Here is a 14,281-nt window from a genome sequence, read left to right on the forward strand (position 1 = left end):
TATAAGGAAAAATCTCGGAACTACAATTCACATTATATATATTTCCTTGTAAACAAAAGTCGAGTCCATCCCTTCATTCTAATTCTCTTGTAAAGAAATAAACAAAATACTCCAGTATTTTACATCAATAAAAATAACTTTTTGTACCCAAGGATAAATAGGAAACAATAAACAATATATTCTTTGGCTGCAGGCTGTCAGCTTGGAACATTTACCGCAGAGGGTTAAAGTACCAGCAACCTAAACTATTACAGTAGGTTTCAAATGCAATTGAACATGAAGAACCTATGATAAAAGCAGGCACCTATTTTTCAGCAATCAATTCTCCAAATTCACCCTTTCACTCCCAGAACAGATAAAGATGTAACTTCTCACTATAATATCCATACAGTAATGAGAGTACTTGCACTTATAAGGTTGAGGTTGCTATCTCGATCTAAAACCTAATTCTCATAATTAATTTACAATGAAATGTGTAGCAGCTAAAGGGGAGAAGTAACAATCAGATCTTGGGCGTTATAGGGTTTAACACTTCTATTACATTAAACCTGTATTAAACAGACAACTTAATCAGGAATGCAAGTCTCATTTCAATTTGATTACAAATAAAATAATCTATTTTTAACAAATTGATTCCAGTACTTTTTCATTTCATTGATACAAAATAACCAGATAGGAGAGGTTGCTGATCACTACTTCATTTTGAAACAAACAAATTTTAGGTACACAATTCCCTGAATATGAATGTAGTGGACACACACTTATCAAGGACACTTACTGAGGGCTTTGTCCATGTCTGCTAAATAGAAGTTTTATAGTAAAATCAACCTAAATCTTATTTATTATTTACCATTGCAGTTCCCATTTGCTTTATTGTTGCTTCTTGGGTGTCTTTCAGTGGTTGAATCATACCCCCCTCCCCACCCCCCACCCCTGCGAGCACCTTATGATGAGGATGCAGCATCTTTGTGATACAGCAACGACAGGCGTTTTTATCTTTATGCTGTAATGTATCTTAAGGAGGTAACATATCTTGATGGCGTGACATATGATTGCAGTGTGAAATATGTTAATGGCGTGATGTGTAATAATTGTAGTGTGATGAACCTTTAGGGTTACATGTCTTTGTGGTGTGACATATCTTAGTGGTGTGACACATCTCAGAGGTGTGACACGCACTCATTCTGGTGTAACATATCTCTTTGAAAAGATACAACTTTGAGGTGTCACTTACATGTGTACACATACCATAATAGTTTAACACCTCCTAATAAACTAATGTATGACACATCTTTGCTCCCTTTGTGCATGAATTTAAAAAAAATGGTATATGCTACATGCATCCTTAGGCCATGAAAATAAGTCTTCAAGTTGTTTAATACCTTTGACAATTAAAGCTAACCTATTAAGGTTGTACATTAAACAACCTTCTTAAGAGAAATCATTTTTCTGTTCTTGCACACCATCCTGCCAGAAACAACATTCCCTTTCATTCCCTAAACCCAAATGTTTCCATACAGAACCTAAATTTAAAGAAATTTGTGGGAAAACAAGCAAATATGTATGACATGCTCAATTACCACTGATTTAGTGGTGTAATCTTTGATGATACCACTCTTGTGGTCAACTCAAATGCCACAAATTGAAGGAGTGTTGTACTCATGAAAGTAGCCTCTAGTCAAGAGCACAGTAACAATCTCTCATTTAATCTTCTCACTCTCAAGATCTCAAAAGTAATTCTCATTAGCGACTGCCACAAACTTCATCTAGTGACAGTAATGAGAATTTTATACATTCAATCAAATTCTTTCACTTAGTTGATACATTTTTTTGTTTTCTCATTTTTGTAATTCTCACCATCTGTCTCCTCAATAGTGTATTTACACTTCAAGGAGAAAATACCTCTTGGTCATTCCTGAGAGTGAAAGAATTAAATGACTGCAAGGGAAGAAAAGGGAACTTAAAATAGAAATAAAAAAAGGTGAATGAATATTTTAACATTAGCAAAAGTGTCTCCTGTATGAAATAGAATTTATGAACAACTGTACTAGGCACTTTCACATGAGTCATTCAGACCCATCACCCCACCCCCCCCCCCATTCAATCCACTTTGCCCCACCCCCCCCCTCAACCCACCCCACCATTCGGAAGACAGAATCAAAAATGTCATGTCAATAGTTCATTCCAAAAGTACTATTTGTGCAAGAAATTAATGTTCAGGTCGTAACGGGTTATGTCCCTCCTTCCACTTGTTGTTCTGCATCAGCAGTTGATTCATAAGTTGGCTTGCTAGGGAGCATAGGATACTCCACATGAGAGGCTGTTAGCATGTTGTTGGGTTGTACTGCAATCAACTTCGATGAGGAAAGTGACAAGAATCCTGAAAAAACAAAATCAATTAAAATACTTTCATATCAGTTTCCTACAAACTTCTACCAGTCTGTGGATCATGAGTATTCTCATAAACCGTTTGTAGTACAATGTCTGGATGTTCTAAGAAAATTAAATGTTGGGAGTTGAAGGATTAAAGAAAAGTAATAGCTCAAAAGATTAACCAATTAACTCCCAAGATCTCATCCTTAATTCTCCCCTCTAGCTGCTACAAATATCCTTGTAAATTAGTTATGAGAATTTGGTGTAAGATCAAGATAACAACTGCCACCTGATGAGTTTGAATATTCTCATTACCTGTTTGCTTGATAATGTAAAAGTATTATAGGGAGAAGTTTCATGCTGATCACTACAGGGAGTTAAAGGGTTAATGATTATTGACATACCAGGGAACAGGTCAGCATTTGTAAGTAGCAGCTGCTCATCTGACTCCTCTTGCTTTCGGTCTGAGGTGATGTAATATACACCAATAAATGACAAAATGCACCTGCAAAAGTTTTTCATAAAAGTTTAAAATCTGAGCCAATCAATTCTACAAAATAGATCTTCATAATCTTCATTTTAACTATTAAAACAGAATACTGAGAAAAGAAAAATATTAACTGTTCCATAGTCATTGTCAAGTTGGATGCCAGGATTTTGCTGAATGTACCTTGAAAAGAGAAACTTTGGTTTCAACAAAATACAGGAACTTACCCAAAAAGAAACATAAATATTTCCAGAAATGTAAGACCATAAAATTCTTTATACAAAACAATACCTGAAATCAAAAGGAAAAAAATATTAAGCTGTATAACTGCTAGGTTTTTAACTGAAATCTCACTCTTATCAACTCCCATGAGCGACCAAGACAAAATTTCTCCTCACAGTATCAATACAGTATCAAGCAAACAATTATTAGTCATTCCAATACCAAATTCTCCAAATGAACATCACAAGAAATTAATGGCAGACAGAAAGGAGAATTTCTAATGAGATCTGGGAGCGATTACTTTATACTTCTTTCTGTTACTCACCACTTATGATAGCACTAATTGTAAATAAAACAAAGTTGGTGGGAACTACAACAGTCGCATCAAAAGACTGCATGGCTCTGTTGAGAAATCTGTGGAAAAAAAAAGCAACAAAACCTTAGAGTTTATCCAATTCCACTAATATCAAAGATTTACTTCCCATAAAGTTTGATTTTAATAGACTTGTAATTTTTACACCTGCCAACAATTTTGTTTTGAGTAAGAAGCCTGAGCCTTTCTTATGAAGGACCTCATTTTAGCTGAAGATGCCCAAAGAATTCTGAGGATGTTCCAAAACTTTTTGGAGACTTCGAAAGAATTGTGGTACAACTTTCTTCCCTGTGCTTTTTCTGACCCAAGAATTGGAGGTTGCAAAGAAGCACAAATATTTAAAGTGGCTCTCCTTATCATGTGCCTTGAAGTTCTAAAATAATTATGTCATGCAAGGCTACAATAGTGCAAGTTTTGTGTTAGCCATGGAAAACTGATCAGGAAGGGTTCTCTTGTGTGAGGTCAAAATTTTTCATCCACAAGCACGATTGTCATTTACAAAGAATGAAAGTTGACTGTTAAATTTGTGTTTTAATACTTACTTGACTTGTGCGATAGCTGTGGTAATCATGACAATAAGCATGACGTAAAACAAAGGATGGCCCAACTGACTGTTTCCACCCAGTGTTATGTTTATCATGGATGATACAGCTTTTGCCGATATTACAGTCAAAGAACCTGTCATGAAATAAAAGAACAAAAACAGTCATGTCAAACAGTCAATAAAATGGCAACAGGGTGTTACATGTAGATCCCTTTATTTAACCCTGCATTTTCTCCCTACTCCTCTCCCTGCATTCATTTTGTAATTAAGAAGGAGAATTTGCTTAATAGACAGGAGCAACCAAAAAGAATCAAGCAGTCAATAGGAAATTACATGTATTGAAAGATTTCTTCCAAACACTCCATTTTATAATTCTCCTGAACTCAATTTTTGCATTTCAGAGTTGTGATGGAATCTTGAAAACAACACACCTAAACATACAGTAACAATTTTTTTTGGTTGCAATATAGAAAAAGTCGGATAAATGAGTTTGTGACCTACAGCCAACTTCCTTAAATTTGGCCCTTTGGTAGAAATTGTGAAGGGTTTGCAGTATTCTTCAGAAGACCCTGGTGGACTGTATTTTAGAGGGCCACTGCTGTTGAAGCACTAGCTGCTTCAATTAGAGAAAAAAATTAAACACCTTTCTCAACCTGAAATCAATCTTCACCTTTGGCAGCTACTGTTTTTTAATTTCTTTTTTTATCTATTTATTTTACTCTGGATGCCTACAAAATATTATTGGAAAATACTGTGGTCTAAAACAATGTTTAACTACCCAAAAGAAAACAAAAAATATAATGATAAACATTTGTAGCTTGTTTAAAAACTGAGTAAAATTTTTTATGAGCTATAACTACTGGTAAATGGTGCAATTATGTATATTAATCATTTCCACCCTAACGTCAGTATGTATATTCTCAGTAATGTTTGCTAATACAGTTCTTAAGGTGCTTACAAAGAAAATTTGTTCAACAATCAAGAGCCTCTCTGGATGATGATCATTTCCCTTATTCCCACAACCTTAATGTGTGATTCAGGAGTGACACTGTAAGGAGAAATTAGATGTTAGTCACTCTTGGGGGTCTAAAGGTTAAACTTACCTAACAATGCTACCAGGAGTAGGAAGACTACCACATTTTCCAAGTCATAACGCCATTGAGCAATGAGTAGAATACAAAACAGAGCAACTTCCAGTGCCTGGAGGAAAACAATAAAAGATCTGAAGTAAACTATCTGCGTCACTACACTGTATGTAACAAAAGCTGCTGATCAGATTGCAATGATCTTTAACTTGCTTAACCCTATAACTCCCAGAAGTAACCAAGACAGAATCTCTCCTTACAATATCAATACAATATCAACCCGATAATTGATGAGAATTAAGAAAAGTATCAATTTGGGGATAATTGGTTGATTCAATAGTTAATTCTCTGAACTATCATGATAACAATTGCATGGTTGACAGAAAGGAGAATTACAAATTTAATCTGGGAGTTAAAGAGTTAAATTTAATTTCTCTACTTGAATATGAAGAAAACAGTTGTTGAATAAAGGTTTGCCTGGTTAACTAACAACATTGTAGAGCAATGGAGAGATGACATTTATGTAGCATATGGTGTGGTTTCATGTCCAAAATATGAGTGAGATTTGAAGAATACTCAACAGAGATTTATTTACTGACAATATATCTAAACTCGGCCAGGAAGCCAAACAATCCCCTGCCACACAGGTGTTACATGAATACGAGACTGACAAGTGTGACAGCCTGATTTCTTACATCCTACACCACTGTTTACATTAACTTTCAATGAAACATCTCATGTCGCATGCTTTTGCACTTATATGAAATACACATATTAAACCTTTTTTACATTTCTGGAAAATCCTAAGTAGCAAAGAGCAACAGCAACATTTAATGTTGCTGTTCCTCTGTTAACACAGATTGTTTGGGAATTTGTTTCCATGGGTCAATCATCAGACATGACAGAAGTCTATTATGCGTCTAGAAAACACAAACCATCCTAAATATCTATGACATGTCAACCAGAAATGAAAAGGCTCACCAGATAGACAAGGAAAGGCCACTGACGCAAATAGGATGCCAATTCTTGTCCAGTCAATTCTGAAAACTCCTGTTGGATAAATAAATATCATGTTGATTTAAGGAAATAATTAAGACATAATTGGATAGCTCTTAGACTAAAGAAGACTTTACAGATGTCAGAAAAAATTGCAAAATGTTTAAATATTGAATTATCTAAAATTAGCTCATAGTGAACACTGTACCTTGGTTGAAAATGTTATGAGCAAAAAGGCACCAACAATTGCAAGGGTAACACCTAAAGATGACAAAGAGTGAAGATTGTTACTGATTTGTACTTGTTGATGAGAACAGAATTAATTATTTTACTCTTTCTGGTATAAATGAAAACTTATTTTCAGTAACATTCATTTTTAAACATTGATCATGCTCAATTCGTTCAAAACTTGCATATAAAATTTAATAATCAAAATTACCAAAAACATCTTGGTATCGCACTCTTTCCCTCAGAAAAACAACAGCAATGATGGCATTAGCTGTAAGAAAAGAGAGATTCTAATTAAACAATGGTAGCTTTGATCACAAAATCAAACACATGTACATGACTTCCTGAAAGTTTCAAAGTAAAAAGTAAATGAATGGTCACTGTAATATAGAGTAGAAGGTATGGCTATCAAATTTTATACTTCAATTAGACCATTTGTAGTCATATCTTGAGTTTTTACCAACAAGTATTTTGGTCAAAAGCACTCTTTAGATGAAAATAATATAAAAATTTTTTTACTGAAGTATTTTGGTGGGCTAAACTCTTAAATTCTTGAATCTGAGTGGCTAATCCTGTGTCAAAACCCTTCTAGCTTTTGTACAAAGGCTAGATCCAGAATTTTTGTCTTGCTATTTGTGGCAAAGCAGAAAATAGCAAACTAATAGAACAACAAATAAGTTTTTTACTGGTCTAGGTTGGCCCCTATATGGAAAAAATGCACCCTTGGCAGTTGACCTTAAGCAAAACTCAAGACCTTGGGCACAGGTCATTGCCAGACCTTCCTCCTGATAAATAACAATTAATACAGGGCTGTTGTGTGAAAATAAACTGGCTACCAGCTATTGTATACAGCCCTGCATATAATTATAACAGATTAGAAAGATATCCAAACACATACCTATTACAGTGGTAGTTCCTAGAGGAGCCACAAGTGATGCTGGCGAAAAGCCGTAAGCTGAGAAGTTTCCAATTTCTCCAAGAACCATTAAAATAAGACCAACCCTAAATTCATCAAAAACAAGTTAGCATTTTTTTAATTTGCCCTTTACACCCTAACATCTATTAGTATTTAGATAATAAGCTCAGTTATGTGCACATTCTGACTGGTTCTCACTTATGATCTATTGGAGGACAGATGCATAGATGACGTCATCATTAAAACTTTTTTCTGTTTATTTTAATTCTTCATTACACAAAAATAGATTCCAAGTTGCCATGCATCTGTTCAGTAATAGATCACAGAGGATGTCAAAATATGGTAAGAACATCAGTGAAACACTTGGCTGCGCCTCGTGTGCCACTTTTTTGTTCTTGCCACATTTTGACGTCATCTGTGGTCTATTACCGAACAGATGCACGGAAACTTGGAATCTATTTGTTGAGCATATTCTCCATACTGTTCTCTATACATTTCCTAAGGTTCTGCAAGGAGAATTTGTCTAACAATCCTGAGCTTTCCTTACTTGGTGACCCTTTCCTTTATTCTTGTCACCTTAATGTTTAATTTAGGGGTGATACTGCAACAACACATTGGATGCCAGTCTCTCTTTGAGGTCAAAGGGCTGATAAGTGTGAAGAATATTTTGCACAAAATTCTCCATCTTTCTTCTTTGATAACTCCTTTATTGACCAACTGTAGCATGCTTGGTATAGTTGGCCAGAATTCCCACATACTTAATATATAATTTTCAAGACACTTAGCACATTTCATCCTGCATTACAGCATAAATCTAAAAAATTTAAAATAGCTTGAATAAACAAATTTTTTTATCATATTGACTTATCTGTGCTTTTAATTTCAAAATTAATACACATGTACACCGTAGTATTGTCACATTGGGTGTTAGGTGAAAATTTTCACCCTTTCAATAAGACAACAATAAGATGACACCCAATGTGCTATTCTTAAAAGATCTCTCTACAACTTCATTAATAATTCAAATTATAACTGAGACAAAGATTGAGAAAACATACCACCATATTTTACTCTTCAAATAGTGTGTTTCACTTTTCTCTTCTGCTTGGCGCAAATGGGAATATTTCTATGATAAAAGTAAAAACTAATTGTAAATTTTCTAAATGTGTAGGTCTGAAAAGTAATTTCACTCGAATATTACAATTCAATGTTATTCAGTTCTTGTAAATTATAAATGAGCTTCACAAATTCATCCAGTGAAGATTTCAGAATTCAAAAGTGCTTTGGCAACAATGACATGTAACAAATGGAAAAGCTTTGTTACAAAGGAAGAGCTTTCATTTTCCAAATTTTCATTCTAAAAAAGCAAACCCTTGTCTTGTACACCGCAAATGAAAAAAGGGATTTGAAATATATGCAGTACTGAATTCAAAAGAACTAATAATGTCTCATATAAGGATTTATTTTTAGAAAAAAAAATGCATCCTTTATCAAGAGAGAAGTTACTTGGTTATTTGAATTTTTCCCAAAAATAAAACACTGATTTCTGAAAAAGATATAAAAATTTTGGGAAGACAGCATAAATAAAGCTACAGTTCAAATGGTTTGAGACCTCTAGATCAAGGAAGAATCAATAACACTTGTTCACAAAAAAGGTTTATAAAATTACCAGACACTATACTTTGCTAATACAATTCCCAAAAAACTGACTCTTTACAAAGGACACTCCATAAAGATCAGATTGCATCTAAGTCTGAGCAAATCACAGAAATTGTTTTAAGGATATCCATATAGAAAAAAATACACAAAACTTTTAAAGAGCAGTTTGATTATTATAAGATTAGTATTCCATTGTGGTATTTATAACTATTCATTAACAATCAGCAATAAAACCTACACAGTGTATCAAACTTTAAAAACCAATTCTTCTATATTTCTACTGGTCAGGGCTGGAAATAATGATGAGTCTACGGACAATATCAGGTCAAATATACATGTAGGTTTAGTCCAGTTAACTCCTTGGATGGCCACACATTTCCTCCGATTGTTTACATAAGTAAAGAAAAATTTAATTCCAAGCTATTTTCAGGTTTTAAATATGGGTGTATCGTTTATCTTGCATTGAGTTGGAGGCTACATGTACAACTAAAGCATGATAAAGTACTTACACATATTTCATAAAGGGGAGGGGATTTATAGAGATATAATGTTGTGGATATTTTTCCAGCCAAAAATAAGTTGTCCCTTTAAGCAAGAGTAGGTTAGACCACATAAATTGACCAGTGCTGGTTGGAAATTTTTTCATGCCTTGCTGTTAGACCTGAGTTGAGTAATCATCACTCAAATCCAACACTTGCCACTAAAATTGAAGAATGCATGTGTGTGTACATGTCTAAGAGAAATTCATTTTGGAGAGCTTTAATTATTTATAATCTTAACCCCAAAGACTACTTAAAATAAAAACACTCTCAATCTACTGACCTGTATATTCATTGAAATGCTGATAAGGAGATTTCCAGTAATTGCTAGTGCTGCTCCAATGAAAATATTCTGTAAAAATAAAATCATTATTCAAAATAACAATTTTAATAATATTTAATTCAAAAGCAATTCTGGTTGGACAACAATTTAACAAAATATCTGATCAACAATGAAAAAAATTCAAGAAAGAACCACTTCAAAATTTATCTCAATGAAGAAAAAGATGGAAAAAAGTTGCTAATCTTTTAATTGAAAATACTTTTCCTCAAAGTCTGAAGAGATTAAAAAATTTATCACATTTCAGATAATACATTGATTTTTTTTAAAACCATAATGTCTATAGTACCTTGCATCGCACAAAATTGAGTAAAAATACCAAATTTTTAAACTCACTTTAGAGTGGCTTATGAAATGAAAATTAAATTTAAAAGCTTCGAATTCATGACAAGCAAAACAAGGTGTTCCTAATAATATCTTTGCAAGAATAAAAAGTTTCAAACCTTAAATATTGCAGCAAGATTTTACGAAGCGGAAAAAAATAGTGTCACTACATTAAAGAATGCAACATTTGCGATGGAAAATAGGTGAACTCAGCTCATTACATCCAAAACCTTTTTCGCAAAACAAACAGAATGAAATGGATAGGAATACAAATTTGTTATTTCCGAGTTCGGACATGGAGCAGGTGGAATTATTTGAAAGAGAAAGATCACTTTTTTCACAACGAGAAAATGGATACAATACGTTAGTTTTTCCGACTACAAGTTAAGACTATTGTGCTGTACACATTCCCCCAAGGAAAATGCGTTCACAAAAAAGCTTAATTCAACATCGCTACGCGCGGGAAAGACGGTGTCAAAATTTGTCAAGCGTGTACAAAGTAAAACACGCGTCAAATGCAGTGTCAGTGAGAACGGATGTGTTTTATATTACTTTTTGCAGGACCAATAAAATTGTGACATTATTTCGCTCTTTTTTGAAAAAAAGTAGTGTGTCTTCACTACGACCTAGTCAACAATCCCAGAAGAATAAACTATGCTAAAGATAAACTGTGAATTTAATTCTATTTTTCGTTTGGCTCAGTGATCCTCGATCGGAGAACTCTACAATAAAACGAGTGTGCATGATCTAGCTGTGAAATACTTTCACGCTGGCGGTACAGCAATAAAGCTTGTTGTCCAAATCACAAAAGGATTGAAGAAGAAAGATTCAATGTGAACAACATTCTATCTGTCGCGGATCGGTCGCTAGAAGGAATAAAGTTGAGTTCATGAGTTTGTTAGTTCAGGTTTTTGAGGGCCGCTTGTAACGGGACAAAAGCACTGCAGATTAGATTTTAACATTTTCTGCTAAAACACTACTATAATAGATGCTAATCCGGCAAAATTTTGAACCATCTTGATCATAGATCTAGATAAATAAAAATATACAACACACCTTTGACGAAAGGCCTTCGGAGCCAGAAGTTTCTAAGGATACCATTTTCAAGTACATTCACCATTTGGCGTTGTAAAAATTAGAAATATCAGCGACAAAAACGCGTCGAACCCAAGCACATTGTGTACCCGTGCTGAGGGTGAAATTACGACTGTTAGAGAGGAGCTACAGAGCGAGATTTCTTGCGATCACAGCGAACAAAACCTCTTGAACAGTCGCATTCGAAAGATACCGCATACAAACCTGCATAAATTTATAACTACTATTCATTCTCATTCCCCTCTAGAGTTCGCACAATACTCAGTGCTTCCTTTTGCCAGGCTGCTAAGCTAACCTGGGGTATGTGTGGCGCGTAGAATTTTCCCAAGATTTTTAATCAGACGAACGCTTTCAATTTAATACATCGTAAGATTGATGTGAGTAAGCTTGTGACATCTTGTGTACCATACTGTCTAGAAGTCAAGTTGAGGAGTCATTCTTTTCCCCCTGAACTTCTACCCAGCTCTGAATTCTTTAGACCATTGATCACAGGGATCACACATGACGCAGAGTATGGCGAAATCTCCGTGTGAGGGTTGTCCCATGATATGAGTCATACCCAAATGGTTTCTGAGCATATTCATATTTATTTTTAAAAACACAGATACGGAGAATTAAACTGAAAAAATATGGGTGTGCAAAAAATGAACTTCATGCCTGGAAAATATTTGCAGATAATTTTCCAAGCATAGTCCTAGACATGGTTTTCTCGCAAAATGAAATCACTGAGATTATATTTGTCCTCTGATTGGTCAAAAACCCATCAATCTCTGATCTCAACTCACAGTCTGAAAGACTCGATAGTGCTCGATACACAAAGTTCCAATATAACCATACTATAACCATATAATCAGGTGGGATAATTCTAAAATTATCACCACTAATCGGCGTTACCACCAGCGCCTTTGTTTGGAGGCTTGGCATATTAACTCCGCCTATGCTCCTTTAAATCGTGACGATGGCGGTTTGCTTCCTGACGCCTATTTACACCTCGTCAGGAAAAAAGGCCGCTAATTAGTGATCATATAAAAGGACCTCTTGTTGCAGCGTTTCGATCACCCCTAATGAAGGCACTAGACAGGAGTGTCGAAACGTTGGGTCTATGAATTGTAACTTCTTCGGTTACATTCATTAAATCTGTAAACCAGAGTAGCATCAAACCATGTCTGATTGTCGACCTGGTTGCCGTGTGAACTTTAATATATATTTTAAGTTCCAATATGTCCTTTCCTACCCCTCCCTTGACATTAGCCGCTATCACTAGCTTACCCATAACTCTCAGCGAGTTTATGTCGCCATCTTGAACTCTCGGGGGAGGATCAATTTCGGTTTGGAAAATGCCGTAGATAAAGGATTTTCTATCGGAATTCCACCAATATCGCCTTTCTTTTGGCTACGTATAGAGCTAGTATCCAAAATGTTCGAAAAGAACCTCACGGATCTTGTCCGTGGAATAAGGAACAACAAAAGCAACGAGGTATATTAAGAACAGGAATGATGCGATTTCTCCCCACATGAGCATTGTTGCCCTCTACACGGACGACGTGGCATACTGTTCATTCAGTTTATGTTGATCTTAATTATACAACCATGATCATTGAGCTCGTAAGGGTTTTGATGTCGCTTGTATGGCTATTATAAGTTTACATTTTTGGCAGATGAGAATATGTGAAAATTAAAAATGTGGCGATCAATTGGTGAATTAACTGGTTCAATTCTTCTCAATGAAACTCATTTCATTCTGGTGTTTGCATGATGCCAAAGAAGGTTATGTAAGATCCATGCGTGGAACTTAAATTAGATATCGATTCTAGGCGAAGCGTGTGTCAGTGAAATTTCAATTATATTTTACACAAGTCCGAACAATTTGACTCGAAACGTATTCCCAACAGGAAGTATATTTTTTGTTGATTTTACAGGCTAAATATATTGCTGCCTGTCTGGATGAAATCAAACAAGAATTGCGACAGGAGAATGCTGCGGTTAAAGCCAACGCAGTGGCAAAACTCACTTATGTAAGTAAAACTGTGTACAAGTACATGAAGCTTTCAGTTTGATTCCCCTGAGGTATTGATTCAACCTTACTCATTTGTGTAATGAAATCTATTTTAATACAAATTATACTGAAATCTATTTTATTTCAAATCGTGATTGTTTGTGTCAATTATACATAATTCGCTTTTTAGTTTATATATGGTAATGTCCTGTAATTTATCTTAAAACAAGAAGTTATTGAAAGGGAGATGTTATTCATTTGTCACCCATGAGGAGTAAAGAAAAATTCTGAGCTTGGCAAGAGGATTTGAACCTCAGAATTTCAAATTTCATGGTTCAGTGCTCTATTGAATAAGCTGTAGAAAACTATTTGGTGACCTATACCATATGAAAGATTTATGTACATCAAGGTTCTTGCATACTGCAAGGATAGATCAGACATATTCAGGGCATTGTTACTGTAGATACTATGATTTGGAAATATAGTAAATTTTGAGCTCAGTTTGTATTCAGTAGTCACAAGAGCAGAACTTATCAAAATCTTAGTCATCCATGCAGACTATAGAGAACATGTTGTTGAGCTTGGCAATATTGGTATGTTTTATCCATAACAGGATATCATTTGCACTGATGCTAGGTGTTAGGGGATAATTTTCAATATATGCCCCTCTTAGATAAGTGCCTCTTACCTTGCCCTGTTATTAAATAAGAAGTGATCACGATTGCTGAATGAGTTACTTGTGTATTTGTAGTATTGCAAGGTAATTTTGTATCATCAACTGAGTTGATAACGTAAATTAGCCACCATAAAGAGTTTCAAAACAAAGTGTTTTTGTTTTGAAAGTTTTTAGCGTTAGTCCTTGGTCTTTTGCTCTCACGAAAGGCTAACACACTAAGTATCAGCACTGAAACTCTCTACAGTGGCCAATTTACTTAATCAACTCACTTGATAATACTCAATTACCCTGTTATACTCTCGCATTGATGCAGCACCACAGTTTCTTGAAGAGCCCTCAGGTACACTACCTGGTCTTCTCCTTTATTTCAACTAAAAGTTAAAGGTGCCTGTTCAAATATTTATTTTCTGACTGTTTTCTTACTTTTT

At 34.8% G+C, this 14,281-nt stretch overlaps 2 protein-coding genes across 3 annotated transcripts in view; one reads left to right on the top strand and one right to left on the bottom strand.

Moving 5' to 3' along the window:
• Positions 1–570: 570 nt before the first annotated feature.
• Positions 571–11,416, bottom strand: LOC113665567 (NIPA-like protein 2). The gene is made up of 13 exons (XM_027181281.2): positions 11,143–11,416; positions 9,706–9,774; positions 8,283–8,350; positions 7,207–7,310; positions 6,520–6,579; positions 6,289–6,341; positions 6,066–6,134; positions 5,103–5,199; positions 3,998–4,133; positions 3,408–3,496; positions 3,088–3,151; positions 2,778–2,878; positions 571–2,380 (listed from the first exon to the last, which is right to left on the bottom strand). Exons 1-13 carry the CDS (start codon positions 11,197–11,199, stop codon positions 2,232–2,234), a joined length of 1,116 nt encoding a protein of 371 aa, XP_027037082.1. The 5' UTR covers positions 11,200–11,416; the 3' UTR covers positions 571–2,231.
• Positions 11,417–12,449: 1,033 nt separating this feature from the next.
• Positions 12,450–14,281, top strand: part of LOC113665562 (AP-3 complex subunit delta-1-like) — a 29,468-nt gene continuing 27,636 nt past the window's right edge. Inside the window, exons 1-2 of one of the 2 annotated variants that reach the window (XM_089187374.1) lie at positions 12,450–12,658; positions 13,101–13,196. In XM_089187374.1, the coding sequence (XP_089043500.1) occupies positions 12,599–12,658; positions 13,101–13,196 (156 nt within the window). In that variant the 5' untranslated portion in view covers positions 12,450–12,598. The remainder of the gene's footprint in view (positions 12,659–13,100; positions 13,197–14,281) is intronic. The other variant, XM_089187373.1, reaches the window with a different exon arrangement.

This window comes from Pocillopora damicornis, chromosome 11 (genome assembly GCF_964200805.1).
Source record: "Pocillopora damicornis chromosome 11, jaPocDami1.2, whole genome shotgun sequence".
In the NCBI taxonomy this organism is placed as follows: domain Eukaryota; kingdom Metazoa; phylum Cnidaria; class Anthozoa; order Scleractinia; family Pocilloporidae; genus Pocillopora; species Pocillopora damicornis.